This window comes from Saccopteryx leptura, chromosome 8, assembly GCF_036850995.1.
Source record: "Saccopteryx leptura isolate mSacLep1 chromosome 8, mSacLep1_pri_phased_curated, whole genome shotgun sequence".
Taxonomy (NCBI): Eukaryota; Metazoa; Chordata; class Mammalia; order Chiroptera; family Emballonuridae; genus Saccopteryx; species Saccopteryx leptura.
Window position 1 is genome coordinate 83,320,525 of NC_089510.1, and position 20,738 is coordinate 83,341,262.

General features: G+C 41.0%; 1 protein-coding gene across 5 annotated transcripts in view; it reads right to left on the reverse strand.

The window, feature by feature from the left end:
• The window catches only part of FNDC3B (fibronectin type III domain containing 3B), a 400,148-nt gene that overhangs the window by 40,706 nt on the left and 338,704 nt on the right, over positions 1–20,738 (reverse strand). For 4 of the 5 annotated variants that reach the window (XM_066348038.1, XM_066348040.1, XM_066348036.1 and 1 more), the window contains 7 exons: positions 20,202–20,273; positions 18,374–18,492; positions 15,481–15,586; positions 14,428–14,600; positions 12,038–12,151; positions 11,555–11,704; positions 4,995–5,275 (listed from right to left, as the gene is read on the reverse strand). In XM_066348038.1, coding sequence (XP_066204135.1) covers positions 4,995–5,275; positions 11,555–11,704; positions 12,038–12,151; positions 14,428–14,600; positions 15,481–15,586; positions 18,374–18,492; positions 20,202–20,273 — 1,015 coding nt within the window. The remainder of the gene's footprint in view (positions 1–4,994; positions 5,276–11,554; positions 11,705–12,037; positions 12,152–14,427; positions 14,601–15,480; positions 15,587–18,373; positions 18,493–20,201; positions 20,274–20,738) is intronic. The other variant, XM_066348039.1, reaches the window with a different exon arrangement.

Below are 20,738 nucleotides of genomic sequence, written 5' to 3' on the forward strand. Positions count from 1 at the left end.
TGCTAGAAGGAAAATGCTAGATTTCCACAGCCCCTTCTACCTACGATCTGGTCACAACCCGCTGTCCAGCTCGCTTCCTCCTCCCAAACATCAGCAACACAGCTTATTAAGTGCTAACTTCCAATGTGTCACGGTCCATAGTAAGTGCCTGAAACTACCTAAAACACACAACAACTCTATTAGGTAAAAGTTATTATCCCTGTTTTCCAGACCAGAAAGCTGAGGCATCAAGAGTTTAATGACTTGCTAGAGGTCACAGAGATAGTAAGTGAGGGACTCAGGACTGAAGTCAAGGCTGGCTGTCTGACTCTAGGGTGCTACTTCTGAACTACTCAGAATTTGTCTCCTAATAAACCCCACCTTATATCATTAGGATGAAATGATTTATGATTCACTTCTTGACAGGCTACTGCAGTGCTTGACAGAGTACGAACTCAATAACTGTTATTTTCATCTCCATTTTACCTAGCAAAAAGAACATAAATGGGCATAACAAACAAATCTACCTTTAGCTGTTTGCCAGCTCAGTATGAGTCAGACATATAATGAAGTTGCCAAAAAAAGTAATATTAGGCAACCTTACTATCTGTTTCATTTGGAAAACAAGTAAGGTGCTAGTCATGCTCTTCTCTGAGCCAGCCAGCCAGCCAGCCAGCCAGCCAGCCAGCCCATTCCTGAAGGTCTGTGCACTCCTCATTATAGAGGCCATGTGGGAAGAGAGCTCACCCAATAAGAGAGTGGAGGAGGTGCAGAAAACCCACACTAATCAAGACAGATTAGAATGAAGTGAGGAGACAACTGATAATGATGACTAGGTGACCCTGGGGGACACAAAATCTCCATCTACAGGAACAAGTCTGAGACCTCTGTAGTTTGCAGAAGTACTCCTGGCGATTCTTATATAATTAATGTTCAAGTATCGATGCTCTAGGGCAGAGGTTCTCAAACTTTAGCATTCACCAGTCTCCTGCAGGGCTAATTAAAGCACAGAGTGTCTGGCTATAATTCTCGAGTTTCTGATTTAGTAGATTTAGAGTAGGGCCTGATAATTTGCTTTTCAGCAAGTTGCTCGGTGATGCTGGTGATACTGGTTCAGGGATGACAGTTTGAGAACCACTGCTCTGCAGGAAGGCCCAGGATCAATCATGCAGATTGTAGGTAGGGAGAGGTTTTAACAAAATAGTTATCTGCCAGCGGAATGGACTGCCTGTTCGAAGCCAGAACCACTGCCCTGGAACTGGAGATGTGGAAGCTAGGGCCCTGGGAATGGGCGACACGACGCAGTCCCGTCGCAGCAGCTGCAAAGACAATGACTCCGTGGCTGAACACAGGCAAGGAAAACCACATCTCTGCTGTCAATATTTTTTTCTCCTCAAACTGAAACACAGCCTCAATTTCAAACTCAGTTCTAAGTTTAAAAGTAATACCTTTAAAAATAGTATTTTAACTACAGAGTGTCAGTAGGCTGATGGGTACTTTTGCAATCACCAATGGAGAAAATAACCTTTTTGCATCAATAGGTTTGCTAGAGGTGCCTGTTTCTATCCTCACAAGATGGAGAAAGAAAAAACTCAGTATGAAAACAATTTGAAACTACTGAAAGTTAAAAATAAAATCAAACCAAAGAAACAAGTCCTTTACCAAAGCCCCATGGCCTACTTAAGATGTTCCATTCTACATTTTTATCTAGAACACTGTGATCTGTTCATTTATATTTTAACAAATTTATAGTCATAAAAAGGTGATGTAAAATCACACCCTTAGTTCTTTGAAATACAGTACTCATTTTGTATTTTACTATAATTGTTGCAATCATGATTTTAAAATCACACCCTTAGTTCTTTGAAATACAGTACTCATTTTGTATTTTACTATAATTGTTGCAATCATGATTTTGAAACAAAAGAACAAGACTGTGGTTGACCAGAGTCCTATTTTAAAGTAACCAATTATGAACTATAGAATCTAGTATAAAGGTGATCTTAAATATGAATATTAAACTTAGTATCTTAAGTATGAAACATCCAATTTATTTACTGAATTACCAGCAAGAACTTAGGCTAAATCTTTTCCTTGGAGATGGAATAGGGTAGGGAGAAGAATATACAGTCTAACTAGAAACAAGATTTGACTTTCTAAAGCTAGTCAATTTTCATGCAATCTGTCTAAATGATATCTTCCAAGCTATCCCATCAGGTGGAGATGATATCCTCCCAGCATGACATTCTACATTCAGCTTAATATATGATATTAGCCTTGTACATTAATACCAAATTAAATTATTTATGCAATAGCCACTAAATACTTTAAAAAGCGAGTTTAGATTAGATTATCTAAATCTAAGTTCATTCTCCCATAGCTCCTACATTACTAAATCATTTCATCTTCTCCACAACAGAATACTCTGAGAAACTTTTTAACAAGTGGAATACATTTTTTATAATTTCCACTCTGTCATTTTATCATAAAGCAATGAGTCCCTATATCAGTTCCTTTATTTGATTTCTAGTCTGTCTAGAAGTCATTTGACTGTACGTTGACTACTAAAAGTTAGCATTCCTCTAATATCATCCTTCTATAAACCTTAAAAGTTCATAATCATTTAAGCCACCTTTATGGTAGGCACAATGTCCGGCAGAGGTGAAATTCCTGGGCTAACACCTTACACTAAAAGCCCTTCTATTATTTCTGATCCGAATGTGCAAGCTTTGACCTGAGGATATTAGTGCACTCTAGCTAGGGTGGGCAGGGGTGTGAATCAGAGTGATCACAAAGCCTTTTGCGATTCCTCAAAAATTGTGAATTCTCTATAGGTTTTCTGGCCTGAAGGACTGAGGACAAACAATATTCTGGACATCTTGTCTTTTAAAAATAGCTGGGAGATGACAGTGACTGGCTCATTTCCCCCAGAGCTATATATCCATCCCTGGTCAGATCTCCTCAGAGCATCGTCACTGGGGAAACTCCCTGATATTAAGGTCTGGGTTTAGTCATTTCCTCAGTGCCTGATTAGACTGCTCGGGACACAACAGGCACTTTTCCTTGATTCGCATTCAACAGTTAAGACTCTTTTCTGAGACTGACTTAAACTGAAGGAATGCCCTTGGCCTGCCCCCGCATTCATGTAGGTCATATTCCTCTTGATTCTGTTTCTATTTCAAATCTCACTTTGAACCAACCTGACCACCCTGAACCCCGGGACTTCCTTCTCTGAAATGTCTACATGAATGTGTACAGTGTTATTTTCAGCCTGTGATGTCACAGAAAACTACTATCTTAGGTTGCTATATAAGTGTCCCCTGACTCTGACACCACTGAGGACACCAATATTGTTACTTGTTTATAGAGTTACAGTGTACACTTAAGAGATTTCTTATAAGAATAAAAGAGTAGAGAAAACCCACAACAAAACACCCTGTCATTGTTTTAAAAGAAAAATGAGTATACTTATATAAATTATTCACAATAGACTTGGTGAGAGAAAAAAAAGACTAGAGATAATATGAGATGGCAGGATAGAACTTTTGTATCTTATAACTGAAGAGTTGATTCTTTCTTCAGCTTCTGGGGATATAAACAGGTGGTATACCAGACTACTGAACTAGGACACACTGCAGGAAGAATTAGTGACAGGATCAATCCCTTTCCAGCAGCAGCATCTCCCTGCTGTTCACGCAGTGCCCTACCCTACGAAGAACCAGTCCTGTTTGGAGGTGACCTTGATGAGGACAAACTGCCATGCATGTTTATGCGCACTCGCTATGTGCTGCTGGACCGTATACAAGCATTGAATGTGAGTTTATTTACTCCTTACAGCAGGCTGATGAGGTGAGTGATCTTATTCTCCTCGCTATGGAAGAAGAACCTACGGCACAGGGGGCTCTGTAACTGGCCCAAATATGGCTGATGAGCTGGCTCTGCCTCCTGCACCTTCGCGAGGAGCTACCTGAGCAGACCGAGGGTGATGCCGTGATCAGGCACACGTGGACAACCACAGGAGGCCCCTGGGCTCCTCTGATGTTAACTGTACACTTCTTGTTTTGAGGGCATACAGCACCTTGGAAACAAATAAATGACTTGAAATTTTAAGAGGCTATGTCAGAGAAGGTGTGTGAGGAGTGGTGTCAGGCTTCCAGACGGGAACATGGGGGCAAAGAAAGAATGTAGCTGTTAACCGAGTTTTACCTGGTGTGGGCTACCCCGAGTAAAGGCTACATCATGGGTTCTTTGTAACACTGTGTCTGCTTTGGGAAATCCCAAGGAGAGCAGAGCCCTGCTTTGAGGTGGGCGAGTACATGGTGAGGAAAGGTCTCAGAAGGGTCACAGAAAAAATACAAAGAAAAGGCCCTGGCCGGTTGGCTCAGCAGTAGAGCATCGGCCTGGCGTGCAGGGGACCCGGGTTCGATTCCCGGCCAGGGCACATAGGAGAAGCGCCCATTTGCTTCTCCACCCCGCCCCCCTCCTTCCTCTCTGTCTCTCTCTTCCCCTCCCGCAGCCAAGGCTCCACTGGAGCAAAGATGGCCCGGGCGCTGGGGATGGCTCCTTGGCCTCTGCCCCAGGCGCTAGAGTGACTCTGGTCGTGGCAGAGCGACGCCCCAGAGGGGCAGAGCATCGCCCCTGGTGGGCGTGCCGGGTGGATCCCGGTCTGGTGCATGCGGGAGTCTGTCTGACTGTCTCTCCCCGTTTCCAGCTTCAGAAAAATACAAAAAAAAAAAAAAAATACAAAGAAAAGTGGTTACCAAGAGACCAAGAGGGAGCAACTGATCTAAAGTGATGAGGGAAATTGTATAAATTTGTAACTGACTCATAAAGTATATATAAAGCAATGCAGGTTATAAAGCTATATCTTCAGTTAGCTATATATTTAGCTCTATATTCATTAAATACATAAATTAAGAATGGCTAGAATTCCCTCGTGTGGCCCTTAGAGCCTGTAGGTCCACAGCGCCAGCACCGATATGCTCACAGCTTTATTCTTCCTTCCTGGCACTCACCGGTAGGTTGTTTCTGGAAGAAGATCTTTCAGAACATGGGTGGTGGTATTGCCCACGGGGATGCTTGTGTCTCCAAGGTCAATGTTGTATGCAAGGATTTCAGATCCATTATTGCACGGCTCTTCCCAGTTCAGTACAAGGCACATACAAGGTGAATCGGGGGAGGCATTGAGGGCCTCCTCCTCCAAGACACAGAGAGTGGAGACAGGGTCGGGGGCAGATGCTGGTGTCTGGCAAAGGACGAGCTCACTGAACGGTCCTGCTCCAGCTTGATTGACAGCCTGGAAAACACCAGCAAGACAAGTCCGTGTTACCCTACTGTACATTCAAATGCCTCCCTGGTAGGCGATGCTAAATAAATAAAATAATATGTGATTTACTTCTAGAAATGTAGGTAGAAATAAATCCTAGAAAATGTTCACTTTAATCTAATGAACACTTTCCCAAAATGCCAATCACATTTTCTGTTAAGCGAAAAGATAACATCACCATCATCACCTTTTATGACATAATTTTAAAATAATCTTTCATATTTGTATGATTATATCACTGCAGATTATATCCTGCCTTGTGCTATCTTCCCAGTACTGCCTGAGGCACGCAGTAAATGGCAGGTATTCGTATCTGCTTTTCCTATTGAAAGGCAAAGCTGGGCCTGGAATTCAGTAACTGACTTTCCACTCCAGTGCTACCGTGGAGGAGCAATAGGAATTTTAGAAAAGGTCTCTACTGTTTTCCACATGAATGATAAACTCACACCCGAAGTCAATTCTCAGCCCTTTCTGACTTTCCTGAGAGTAGCAGCTGACCCTCTTCTCACTCACCGCTCTTTCAAATAGTTCTTCCCTTGCTTTCCAGGACCAAACTCTTGTTTTTACTGACCCGCTGCTGCTGCTTCTCACTCCCCTATGTGGGCTGTTCCTCATCACCCAGATCTCTCTACACTGGAGGGCTCCAGGGCTCAGGCCCAAGACACCTCTTCATCTTGAAGCTCTCACCTTGTCTCTTGGAGAACATGACATTTACATCCTACTTCCAAATTTACTTTGTAGCTTAGACCTCTGCCTTAAATGCCAGCCTAATGTATTCAACTGCTTTTTAGGGATCTCCACCTGAATGTTAAGTAAGCATCTTAAACTCAAGTGTCCATACAACTCCTCATCTCCACCCCACTGTACTTCCTGAAATTGTCTCCATCCTTCAGCTTGTCCAAGTTATATTCCTAAGTCATCCCTGGACACCTTTCTTCCTCTTATACCTCTATCCAGGCCATCTGCACATCCTGCACCATCCTAGTGTGATCACACCCTCTCTCACCTGCTCACTGTCAAGACCTCCTAACTGGCATATGCGTCAGCCCTCACCCCATAGTCTACATTCACAACAGGCAGTGATACTATGTACTTAAATCCCTTTGCCTACAAGACTCTACTGGTCTGCTCACCACCACCCTCCCCAAAAATTGATCACCATTCTGACTTCATCATGTACTGCTCTCCCCTCAGTGACTCTGCTCCAGCCACACAGCTTCCTGGCTGTTCCACAGGCACACGCAGTGGGCTCCCACTTGAGGGCCTCGTCCCCAGACTGCTGCAGAGCTCAACAATCACTTCTTTGGGCTTTCTCTGAGGGGCACCTTTTCAAGGAGCCCTCTCTGAACGAAAAATTTAAACTTTCAATCACTCATACCCCTGCCCCTGTGACTGTCCTCATTTCCTCTTTCCCTTCTTTGCTTTACTTGTCATCATGGCATTTATCACCAACATAGTAAATATTTCATTTAATTATTACCTGATTAAAATATAAGTGCCATAAAAGCAAGGTTATGTTTGGTTCACTGTTACAGCCATAGCAACTAAAATAGTACCTGACACAGAATATATGCTCAATAAATGCTATTAAAAATATTTTTGTCTTTATAAAGAGAAAAACATTTGGCAGTCTCCTTACAAAACAATATACTTTAAAACTTAGTTCTCATTTACTTCATTAAGAACACTTACGAGGACAAATTACAAAATTAAAAGTCAACTTTTAAATTGAAGGTTCATAAAACTTATGTTTGTGTATTACTGTTCATTTCAAAGCAGCAAGCTAAAATTTAGCAGTCATTTTCTATCAAATCATTTCTAAAACCCTACTATAATGTTAAGTCCATTTTTTTAAGTGAGAGGAGGGGTGATAGAGAGACAGACTCCCACATGCTCACCCACTGGGATCCACCTGGCAACCTCTGTCTAGGACCAATGCTCAAACAACAGAACTATCCTCAGCACCTGGGGCTGACACTTGAACCAACTGAACCACTGGCTATGAGAAGGGAAGAGAGAGAGAAGGGGGAGGGGAAGAGAAGCAGAGGGTCGCTTCTCATGTGTGCTTTTAACTAGGGATCAAACCCAGGATGTCTGAATGCCAAGCTGACACTCTATCCACTGGGTCAACTGGCCAGTCAATAGGACAAAATAAGTCTCTTTTGTCCTATTTCATGACAATTCTTTTTTTGGTAAAATTTTAATGTTACAATTTATTTTAAGATTACATATTAAGATATTTTATTTTTGGATACAAATTTATCACAGGGGCAGAAAAATAAGGCAGAGTGGAGCCCAGTGCTCGTATCACCTGAGGCTCCTGGGTCCATATAAAAGGAAAAGAACAGTCCCCCAGAGCTGGAGCTTTGTCCAGATCTGGGCTGTAGTATTACTACCTGTGTGACCTGAGGCAAAGTAATACCTCTGAGCCTGTTTCCTGTGTATAAAATGGAATTTTATACATAGAATTATTATGAAGATTAGGTTGACTAACAGGCAAACTCCTGGCAGAATTTCAGGTCAATAGTTAGTGCTTCACATCTCTCCCAACTACAGGAAAATCTAAGAACAAAATAGCGTATTTCATACTTAAAAAGCACAAAACTTTTTTATTTTGAGCTCATTTTAGACTCACAGTAAAGCTGAAAAAACAGTAAGGAGAAATTTATCTCTCTTACCTTGCTTTCCTTAATACTGACACCTTACAAAACTAGAATAATGGTCAAAACGAGTCAATTAACATCGGTACCATTGTGCTAACCACATACAGACCTGACTAAAGTCCTACCAATTTCTCCAATAACACTTTCTTTGTACTCACGGATCCCAGTTTCTTTCATTAGTTTCACTGTATAAACAATTTTTTTTTATTTATACCACTTATTACTAGTTTCCAAAGGAAATTATTCAGAAGAAACTTTTACTCAATAAAAGTATGTCTATAATATAGATTATGCTTTTTGTAAACAGAATTACTTTAGCATTTTTAATTAAAATATTTCAAAGAAAGAATATAAAAATTCAAAATTGTTTGGCGAATAAACAATGTTTCACCCAAATTTTATGAAACAGTACAGGTAATACAGTGATTTAATTTTTAAAGTGTCAAATATTCAAAAGAATGTTTGGGTTTAACCCAGGGGTTCTCAAAGTGTGTGCCAGGGCGCACTGGTGCACCCTAGAAGATTTCCAGGTGCACCGTATGGTTTTCCAGAGAAATATGTGCCTGTTGGGGACCAAAAAAACCAAACGGGATTTTGGAGTTTAGATTTGGGGGGGACAGAGGTGTGGGGAATTGGCTGTAAGCTGACAGTCTGCCCAACCCCCCACCTCACTTGCCTGACTAGGTTGCAAAAGGCTGTTAAGCTGTGGTGGTTTACACTACCCCCCATATTCCCCGGAAAGACTGGAGGCAAGTTTCTTCTATCCTTTGTTTGGTGTAAAGTTAATATGTATGGTGGGGGTTTTCTGCATTCAACACAATTAAAGAGTAAAAAGAGAGAAATTTTTCAATGTATTGACAAGGAAATGAGAGTTTGCCTTTCAAATATATCCCCAAACATTGAAGAAATCGCTAGGACACATCAGACTCATGTTTCTCATAAACACAAGAATGAAAAAACTTAACATATTTATGCCAGGACCTGCTGAATTTACTAAATCTTACTAAGAATGTATCTATATATATATAAAAAAAATAACTTTGTCATTTTAAAAAAATTTTTTAACCCCTCTTTTTTATGAATTCTAAAAAGCATAACTCAAAAAATGTAACATAAAAATGTTTTCTAATGTCAGAATATATTTAATTTTGTTGTATTTATTTCGTTTAATTACCATAAAAGCACATTTGGACTTCATATTTTTTCTTTAATATTTGACTTAATTATAACATAATTCTCAGAAATTTGTATATAGTGTGCCTACAACTATTTGTAGGATTTTAAAATGTTCCCGGACCTCAAAAAGTTTGAGAACCACTGGTTTAACATGACTTCGCAGTAATGTCAATGAAAAGAATTCATATTTGGTTCATAGTTAACATTAAATCAATATAGATTGAGCAGACCCTTTTCCTGGCATAGAAATGGTGGCCTTAAAAGTACTATCCCCTTTGGCCCTGGCTGGTTGGCTCAGAGATAGAGCAATGGACTGGCGTGTGGACGTCCCGGGTTCGATTCCCGGCCAGGGCACACAGGAGAAGCGCCCATCTGCTTCTCTCCCCCTCCCCCTCTCCTTTTTCTCTATCTCTCTCTTCCCCTCCCTCAGCCAAGGCTCCATTGGAGCAAAGTTGGTCCAGGCACTGAGGATGGCTCTATGGCCTCTGCCTCAGGTGCTAGAATGGCTCCAACTGCAGCGGAGCAACGCCCCAGATGGACCGAGCTTCGCCCCCTGGTGGGCATGCCAGGTGGATCCTGGTCAGGCACATGTGGGAGTCTGTCTGCCTGCCTCCCCCACCCTCTCACTTCAGAAAAATACAAAAGAAATAAATAAATTAAAAAGTACTAACCCCTTTACAAGGTCTGACTGATTTCATGGCAAAGAAGTATAAACATCTGAAAACACTTTCTACTTGTGATTACCAAAACAGAAAGGCATGGCCACTATGCAGGCTCTATTCTTACCAATGTGTCTTTTAAAATACAGTTTGGGAGAGTCAATGCTAAGTGACAACATATACCCTGAAAGGAAAAATGGTAGTAGAAAAAAATTTTATAGAGTGACCAGAACTCAAAAAGCATAGTGGAGTGAAGTTCTCTCCTGTGTTGACAGAGAGGTCTTTATTTACATCCTGCCTTGTTCCAAAAACCAGAGTGGAACATAGTCTACTCTAACCTCTTCCCAATGACTCAGCATCGCTATTACAAAGATCGGATAATGTGCTGTGCCACTGACTTACTGACAAAGGGTTAATTATGTCCCAGGTGCTCCGTTCCAGAAGAAAGTTGTATAATAAAAGAGTTTATTCTGAAATGTTAACGATAAAACAGGATTCAGAATCTAACAGAAAAGCTTCAATTAATCTGGAACATTAATTTTTGAAGGGAACGTTTTCTCCAGAGGCCAAGGCACTGATGCTGATGGATCCGTAACAAGCAACTTGATCTCTGACTTAAATCAGGCGGAAATCTAGGTCTGGCATCTTCGCTTCTTTACCTATTTAAATCTAAATGTGTGTGAAGACAAAATTCAAGGTCAAGAACACATCCGACTAATCTTTGTATCTCTCCTCTTGATCATCCTTTGATTTTGGCACAAGTAGCTCTCAAGAAATGTCACTGACCAGCCTGACCAGGTGGTGGCGCAGTGGATAGAGCGTCAGACTGGACGGACAGGACCCAGGTTTGAAACCCTGAGGTTGCCAGCTTGAGTGCAGGCTCATCTGGTTTGAGCAAAGCTAATCAGCTTGGACCCAAGGTCACTGGCTTGAGCAAGGGGTTACCTGCTCTGCTGTAGACCTCCAGTCAAGGCACATATGAGAAAGCAATCACTGAACAACTAAGGTGCCACAATGAAGAATTGATTCTTCTCATCTTTCTCCTTTCCTGTCTATCCCTATCTGTTCCTCTGTCTCTGTCACACACACACAAAAATGTTACTGACTAAATGGACAAAAACTCTGTTTTCTCAGGACAATAAGGAAAAAAAATCATCTATCCAAGTCCATAAAGTAAGCCCATGACTACCATTATTTTTAGGGGTTAGGCTAGGAGCCAACTGTTCTTAATGATATTCTATGTGGACTCCCAAGTGGAAGCTTACAGGTAAGGAGCCCTGTTAATGGTCCCTGGGCAGGAGGTAGGTCCTGTGATTGACTAAAGACTAGTCCAAAATATTCAAATGTTTGTTTTTGGCTTCACTTAGCAGCTGGCATATAAAATGACTGTCTTTTGCCAGTTCTAAGTGGCTATTCCACTGAAATGTGCCTCCCAGAGAAACTCAGACAGAAATAATATTTCCAAAGGAGCTGTGGCCCCTCTGTCGTGGACGCAGTCATTTATTCCAGCAATGACAAACAAGCGAGACTCAGAGGGCTGAGAAGTAGAGAAGTCCCTGGTTTTGTTCGTACACTTCGAGACCGCATAGAGTAGAAGAAATTAATTGTATAATTTATTTTTATTTAAAAGGACTCTTTTTCCCCCATATTATCCTGCCTGGTAGCCTCCATCACAAGCCTGTCAGGTTTCCCATAGAGCCCTCCATGGAACACCAGCGGTGATGAGTAATGTCTGAGTAACGTCAGCCTACCTGGAGTCTACAGCAATATTGTGCAGCAGGCAACAGATCCCTTATTGCAAAGCCGATGTCTGTCCCATGATAAACGAGTTCCAAGGATTCTTCATCCTCTCCCCATTCCAGCCTGTACTCTGAGATGTCAGCACCAGAGCTTTCAGGACTCTGGAGAGCAGAAATTGTAGAGCTGATATAATTTCATCGAGAAGAAAATTCTGTGATATTTGTGTTCAACCAACCAAACGGAGAAGGAGTACATACCCCAGGATATTTCAAATACATGTGAAAGAAAGCATGAAAGAGATACTCAACTTTCTCTTAACTCTGATCAGTGGTAAAATTTCCACAACCATGACTCTAAATGATACAAACAAGTGTCAAGGGAGGTTAACGAGTAAAAATCACCTAAGAGGGAATTTCGGATTTGAAGAAGTTCCTCCTAACTTGCATTTGGGGGCAAAGAAACAGAAATTGCTAGAGAACACGTGCCTGACCTACCTCCCAGCTCACGAGGACACATCCATCAGGTGTGAAAGAGACACGCGGGGCTTTGCACTGTCCAGGAGGCCCTGCGGCAGTGGTCATTGCCGAGACGTCCGAGTAGGGGCCGTACTGAGAGAGAAGAGCAACACATGTCTGTCTGTATGTATGGACACACACATGCATCTATGCATACGTGTACACACATACATGTGCATATACAAGCTTGTAACCAAATAAGAGTTAGGCTAACACCATCATCAATACAATTGATTTAAAAAAATTACCTAATGGGGTTTTTTTTTCACTTCAATTGAAAGTGTATATACGTTTTTTCCCCTACATGCATTCCCTTAGTGGTAAATGTCTATTTTATATGTATATTCTTTTTATTCAAAAGGATTAGACAGTTGGTTTGACAAACATTTTCCCTTTACTGTGACATCAGAAACAAAAACATGCTGATTCTTGACACAACAGTCATTCTGTTTTAACATTCCTCTCAAACACTAATCAGATGAACACTGCAGTTTAATTTTCATATATAAAAATCTACTCAAAATTGTATCAAATTCTGAGTATTTCTTCTAGTTACCGATATTTTCCATTTTGGAAATGAAAATGTCCCTATAAACATTTACTCAGTATGTCCCCCCGTCTCAACTATTTGAAGGTTTATACTGTTCTCCCCTTGTCTTTATTTACCAGCAGTGACCACAATGCCTCAGAGCCAACCACCACTATATATCTGTAACATTTCGAGAGAACCATAATCACCCATTTTAACAGTGGAATATGTGATACTTCAAAGAACTGGGCAAAGAGTAAAATAAAATAATCTCCAGGTTAATTAAGTATGTGACTAGATTTTTCAAATGGGAAAAAGATAAATTAAAAAAATACACACAAGCCCCCAAATCCTCTCCCATTCTTCCCAACAGTACTGGTAAATACAGTATACACGGTGGGGTGCAGGTCGGGCTGGAGAGAAGTTCTCTGAAGCAGACCTCAGAAGTGACTAAAAGTCAAATATATGGTAAACCTCCAACACAACAGGAATACAACCAGGGCTGAAGACAGTTTTATATCATCAATCAGTAAGAGGTAGAACAAGTAAAAGCCAAAGCAGTGCAGATGCCACTCATCCTGGCCGTGACAGAGAGCCCCTGAAAGTTGGTGGGAGAGGGCGAAAGGAAAGGGAAAGTTTCTGCAGCGTGTGAGGCCAGCGCCATGCCTCCCCCTTTCCCTCAGACAAGTCTGGATGCACAGCCTTTCTTATCTTCTCATCTACACAGTTTCATTGTTTAGTTTCATGGTGTTGTTTCAATTCCAATAGCTGTGCTGTTTCTGTCATGCTTTACTAATGAGGACTTAGAAGAACACGGCTCCTGTTAAAAGTCAGATCTGACTTCGGACCAAATGTTTCCACAGTCAGCTGTGGTGAAAACGAAATGGGCTAGAACACATTTCAATTCACTTTTGAATGTTTTGAGCAGCACTACCGGGAACTAGAAAAAGTCACCATCAACTTCAGGTCACTGTGAGTTGGGCTTACTTTAAACATGTTCATCAATGACTTACATGGATTCATTTGCATGGGACTCATCTATACAAATCACTGCACTTGGACGTTACTGGCAGTCTGCTCTACGCACCCTGCTGTCTTCTTTTCTGTTTCTGTCCATCTTTGACACACAAAAAACCTCTACAGTTTCTAGGTCACCTCCTCAAAATCCAAACCCGGCAATTAAAAAACCCCCACAAAACCCCTTGCGGATATACTATAAATATACATTTTCTACCTACGATAGCCCGCCTCAACAGCTCCAACAGGGGCAGCAGAAGGAAGGGCTGGAGAGCCTGCAGGCTTCACAACGAGCAGAACGAAACACTGAGCCAGCCTCCCAGCCTCTACCCAACTTCCATTTTAAAAGCGATGCAAGACCTTGATGGGTAATTTAGACAATATAGGAAAGGAATATTACATACAGGCATGGGCGGAAGTAGGTTTATAGTTGTAATGCAAATAAATACAATAATTAATAAACAATAATACAAGAATAAACTCGAATTTCATGTATTCACAACTGTGTATTTACTTTTGCCCATCCCTGTAGTTCTAATTTCTCATAAATGATTAATAGAGGCATAAGCAAATAAGAAATTATTTTTAAAACAAACACATCTAAAGGGTGAGGTCCTTATTAATCTTAAACTTGATCTTTAAAAAGTGATATGAAGATATAGAAACATTTCCAATGCTAGGAAAATGAAATCACAGTAAGTACATCAAATCGGAAAGAAGGTTTCATATGCCCTTCTGTAATGTGGGTGAGGTTGGCTAGGCACTGCCGGGGAAGCTCAGCGGGGACACCGCAGCGTTAGCACCGCCCACTCACCCCACTCACCCCGCCGTCGTTCAGCGCTCTCACTCGGAAGCGGTACTCGGTTCCGGGCAGCAGGCTGCCGACAGTGCACTCGCGCTGGGGCCCGTGGTACACCTCTGACGCCACATCCTCAGGTTCCGTCATCTCCACGCTGTACTCGGAGACCTCACAGCCACTCTCAGAGGTAGGAACATCTAGGGATGAAGAATGTTTTGCATCACATCATTTTTGTGCTTCCTTGACAAAAATTACATCTAATTTTCCACAAGGATTACAAAACATCATGTGGGTGGTCCCACCTCAGTAGTTTCTTACAAAAGCAGCCTCCCCCCAAAAGAAAAGATTCAAAAGAGAAAGTTTCTGAGTGATGCTGATACTTTCCAAAGCAAGTATATTTGATTACATTAATAAAATATTTGAAAACAGGAAAATCATCAGGCTAATTTCTTTACATTCTAAAGGATGGGACAAAACAGAGGGAAGAAAATCTCTTTTAACAGCAAACCAAAGGTCACATTAAATCAAGATAGATAACTGAAAGTTGGATGATATTTTATTATATTTTAGGCCTAAGTGGTGGGAAAAAATAGTCTGATAGAGTTCTTCAGGTTTAAATTTGTAACTTTAATTGCTGTAAACTGCTGATACAAGAAATGATAATATAGCCTGAATCAAAACAGGGCTCACATGTGACAAAACAGCGAAGATAAGGAGGAATGAGAGGGTACCCGTTTCTCTGTGTAATCTCTAAATTGAGCACAACTCTTCTTTTATGAATAAAGTTGAAAAATTCCTGGACAAGACTGGCTGTTCTGAAACCTCCTCTAGAAAAGCAGCCTCTGAAGGGAGAGGATGAACAATGCGTGTGGCACTGTCAGGTATGGGAGGGTGAGCAACGGCGAGCGGGAGAGCACAAACCCAAGCCCACACACATTGAAAAAGATACAGACATTTTCAATAGGGGGAAAAAAATATCAGAAGGAAGACTTCCAACTTAATTACAAAGCATTAAGTCTTAAACTTGATCTCCAACGTCCACACTGTCCATGGCAATGTGAAGATGTGTTCACTCACCCCACTCTAAGTGGACTTCTTTGTGCTTTGGTCTACCCAAAACCCTCGGTGGTCGGCACTGACCTGGTGCAATGCTTAGTGTGCGAACAGGGAGACTTTCAGAACACTGTAGGAGAAACACCGGAGAGAATCATCTCTTAGTTACCATGAATTTATTAGACCTCTACATACCAGGCAAATTCCACCCCGTAACTATAAATGCTACCAAAATGGGGTTACACATTGCATGTGTATACATGATTTTTTTATGCAATGAGATCTTTGTGTTGTGTCTGTGTATGTTTTAGGTGTGTACATATACTGCATACTGCACAGGTAAAAAATGGTTATTTTTGAAGTCAGATTTGAAGACAGGAGTGTTGCATATTCTAAGCACACAGTTATCTTCCTTTAAACCAGAATTAGAGAGACCCTTTATGAGGACGGAAAAGGACACAAAACAACAGCTGGATGAAAATTTTAAATGGTGCCATAAATGGCCAACCATCCACACACACAACAGAAAAGCAAATAAAATCAATATTAATCAAATGAGTCTGACACTGGCCAGCAGGTTCAATTAACGCTAAAATAAGTATGCTTTCTTTTTTGCAGACATATGCTGCTGGTATGGAGGCTGAACCCCTTTTTGAGACAGGAGAGAAGAAGGCAGAGCTATGTAGCTCCAGCAAACTCATTCACTCTTCCTCCTGAGAAGTGGTGCTCAGATGCACTCCATACATTGAGCGGCACCATCCGTGAGCTCAGGCAGCGTCTCGCCACAGGACGTGCTTGAGGCCGTGCTTGCTGACAGCCTTTGGCTTTGGTGTGGCTATACCCTACCCTGGGAGGCACTCTACCCTGCGTAAGCATGCTCTAACTGGACCTTCTTCTCATAGGAGTCTGCGGTATAGGCAGTCTAAGCACTACAGTACTGGTGAGCTGGGGGTAGGGGGAGAAAATAACACAGGACAACACTGGAAATGGGTGGACTGGCAAAATTAAGTACCAAAAGGTAGATGTTCTCTTGAAAATAAAAGCCAGCACAGGGTTACAAGCCACTATCTCTCAATATTAATGGTTTTAAAACATAGTATCAAATACCTCTAAATGAAAAGGTAATTTTACCATTTTGTCCCTCACTGACTCTCTGAATATAAGTTAGAGCCATTTAACAACTATTTCACTTCTATAGCACTTCTTGCTCATTTGTTAGGCTGCTGCCTGCAGATGTAAGTTGGGCTGTGTATAACCAACCGCAAGAGGTGCCACTCAGCTCAGTTATCATAGATGTGCGTGGTTTTTACAGGAACCTTCCAGCAGATGGCAATCAAGTTCCTTGAGGAAGCTGTGTCGCATATTCCCACAAAATTGCCAGATGTTAACAGTGGAGCTGTGCAGGACGTCTTTCTTTTGACTCTAAATTCTATCTTTTTCTATCATTACACTAACGGAGGTTCCTTTTATTTAGATAATACAAATTCCAGTCAACATTCAGTTTTCAACTGTCAATGTGACCACACCAAAGCCTTGTAAAATATAACTAAGTGAAAAATGTATCTGAAAATATCACAATTCAGTTGAGAATTATTTGGCCTGTCTTTTTAAATTGAATTTATTGAAGTGACATTGGTTAATAAAATTATATAGAGTCAGGTGTACAATTCTATAATATATCATATGTACACTGTATTGTGTGTTCAACACTTGAAGTCAAGTCCCTTCCATCACCATGTATCTCCCCATACCGGCTCCCTCCTCCCCTCCCCCATTTCACTCTGGTAATCATCATACTGGTGTCTGTGTCTATGAGTTTGTTTTTTGCTTAACCCATTTACCTTTTTCAGTCAGTCTCTCAACACCCTCCCTTGGACAGCTGTCAGTCTGTTTTCTGTATGAGTCTGTTTATGTTTTGTTTACTTTGTTCATTAGATTCCACATGAGTGAAGTCATATGGCACTTGTCATTCTCTGACTGGCTTATTTCACTTAGCATAAAACTCTTTATGTCCATCTAAGCTGTTGCAAAAGGTAAGATTTCTTTCTTTTTTATGGCTGAGTAGTATGCCTTTGCATAAATATACCAGTTTTTTATCCACTCATCTACTAATGGGTACTTGGGCTGCTTCCAAGTCTTGGCTATTGTAAATAACAATACAATGAACACAGGGGTGCATACATTCTTTCAAATTAGTGTTTCAGGTGAATCTCTGGGTTACTATGCAGTTCCATTTTTAATTTTTTGACAGAGAATCAGAGAAAGGGACAGCTAGGGACAGACAGACAGAAAGAGAGGTGCGAAGCATCAAATTCTTCTTTGCAGCTCCTTAATTGTTCATTGATTTCTTTCTTATATGTGCCTTGACCAGCGGGCTATAGCAGAGCGAGTGACCCCTTGCTCAAGCCAGTGACCATGGGGTCATGCCTAAGATCCCACGCTCAACCAGCGATCCCGTGTACTCAAGCCGGATGAGCCCGTGCTCAAGTAGACAACCTTGGGGTTTCGAACCTGGGTGCTCCATGTCCCAGTCCAACACTCTATCCACTGCGCCACTTCCTGGTCAGGCCATTTTTAATTTTTTTTAGGGAACTCCATACTGCTTTCCACAATGGTTGCATTCCCAGAAGTACATGAGGGTTCCCTCGCCAACACTTGTTCATTTATTGATAGCAGTCATTCTGACTCTTTGTGGTTTTAATTTGTATTTCTCTGATGATCAGTGATGTTGATGAGTATGTTTGATGTCTTTTAGAGCACAATTAAAAAAACTCTAGTTTTCCTTTCCTGATGGGATAACATGACAGCTACATATCACAATACATTTTTAAATAGCAATTTTATTCTGATGTTATTGATAGGTTGTCTGAAGTGGCCCGCAGAGGTTTCTGTAAATTTCTACGATAACAACACCAACCTGACTGTGCCCACCAGTACTGATGCAGCATGCTCGGAGTCTGTACAAAGTGCCTGGCTTCAGGTGGGTAAGCGTGTGCTCCGTAGCCGACCCACTGTATGCCACTTCCCACTGACCTGCTGCAAAACAAGGCTCATGTATGAGTTTATGCCCTTGGCAAAAATGTCAATAGTATCAACCACTAACGAATAATAATAATAATTTTAAAAAGCTTTGTTTCCATGAAAACCAGCATCTCCTCTTTCTTTTTTTAACAGCCAAAGGGCTCTCTTTCCATTTCCTTTACAAAGTTAAATATTAAAATAACATGGAGTCATTTTTAATACTTAGTAGTGCTGGCTAGACTACTTAGGATCACCATTATTATGTCTTCTGACGAAGAGGTTCAGCTGCTGGAAACCGCCCAGACGCTGTGTGGAGGGAGGAGGGCAGTGCTGGGAGAGCTCTGGACGGCTCTGCCGTGGGGAGGCTCTGGGCCAGCGGGCGTGGGGCCAGCTGCGCGGCCACGAGGGCTCTGGTCAGTCTGTGCACGAGTTCCTCCCTGCTCCTATCTGCCTGGTGTCTCAGTGCATAAAATCCTCTGTCACAGACTGAGTCTTTTGGGTAATGGCCTGCTTCTTCATGGAGCCCCACTTGGAAGACAAAAATGCCTGAGAGCAACAAATTAAAGAGGAAACACTCCATGTGTGACCCAGTTATCCAACCACTTCTTGGGATTAAAGAAAGCAAGCAGGGCCACAGGAAGAGTGTGGAGCCCGGAGAACTGACGCTGCTGGGGAGCAGGCGGGGGCTGCTCCAGCCAACACCGGCCTCGCCAGTCCGGGCTGTGCTTGCTTCTGGTCCGCACACACTAACGCTACACTCCAGTTGACTACTTCACAAAGCCTTTTAATCCATGAAGTTGTTGAGGGAACATATTTTATCCTATTCTGTAATATTTTACTACAGTAAAATAGGCTACAAATTCCCACAGTTGGTCAGATAGATCTACAATTCAGTTACATGCACTAGGGCCATCGGAGAGGGAGAATATTAAAGACAGCTACCCTGACACTGCTGGTTAGAAACCTGCAGTGAAAAGGTGAATGGGAACAAGGACCACTAAAAGGGTTCAGTCAATTACTCACTTTATGTACTGGCAAAGTTGTTGGCTTAATAGAAAATGGCATCTATTTTGATTTGTCATCAGTGGTCAAGAGAGCCATGAAAATTCAAAATATACTTAGGTTTTCACAATGAGCCACTACATATACATACATGCCTTGTGTACAATGTGGTTTTTCTAATGTAAAAAATATGATTTTATGTTAACAGCTGTGCCCATCACAAAACATTTTCATGTTATCAGCTTAAAATAGGACCTGATTAACACAAAAACCGAAGTACTCCGGGTGATTATTGTGGAATTATAGAAATAAAGGGCAAGCCACACATCTGGATTGCTTTTATGTAAAAGTTACTGCTAACTCTTTTTTTGCCATATGTATGGATCACTTTTTATTAAGATAATAATTATGAGGATTATTAGAATGGTGAGATACATCAGTTTTAAAGTTCTAAGGGCTATACTTTTCTATTAAATCCTAATAAATTTTATTAGAATGATCTAAGAATTTTTTCAAAGGTATTATTTAAGGGATTTGATATTCAAAATTGTCCCACTTTAATCCACATAGTATGACAAGGAATTAATAAATAATGACTCAGAAATCACAATAAAGATAAAAAAAATATTTTTTAACTTATACAAGTGTGACACCACTATACCACAGTACTACTATATTTTGTCTGTCATCATTATACATAGGAATTTGTAGATTACCAATACCTTCAGAATGTCCATCAGTAATCTCCAGCAAGTACTTGAGTATTTCTGAGCCACCGTTGTCCTTTGGAGGATCTGGAAAGTAAGCAAATGCTAACTGATATGAAAGGGTATTGATTTTATTGGTAAACACCATTGGAACACATGAAATCATGTAATATTATACTGCCTTTTGGCACAACTAATCTTATTTTACACAACTTCTTCCTTGAAAAAGAAACAAACTGAAACACTGAGAAACCTTAAATATTATCAGATTAGTTTTTAGAGCTACAAATGTCAAAGAGCATTTATTTAGTGAAACATGAGCAAAACTCAAAATATGAATTAAGTTTTCTAAAAGTTATGTTACTTTGAGAATTGTGAAACCTGCTCTTTAATATTTAGTGGTTTTTATAGAAGATAAAATATTTATATGTTTCTTTTTCATTTCACATATATTATCACTCACCAGATTCTTTTAAGAAATGGAGGATGAAGGAAAGTGCAAAATTTACGGACGAAATAAAACATCAGAATGTAATGAATCCGTTCCATAAA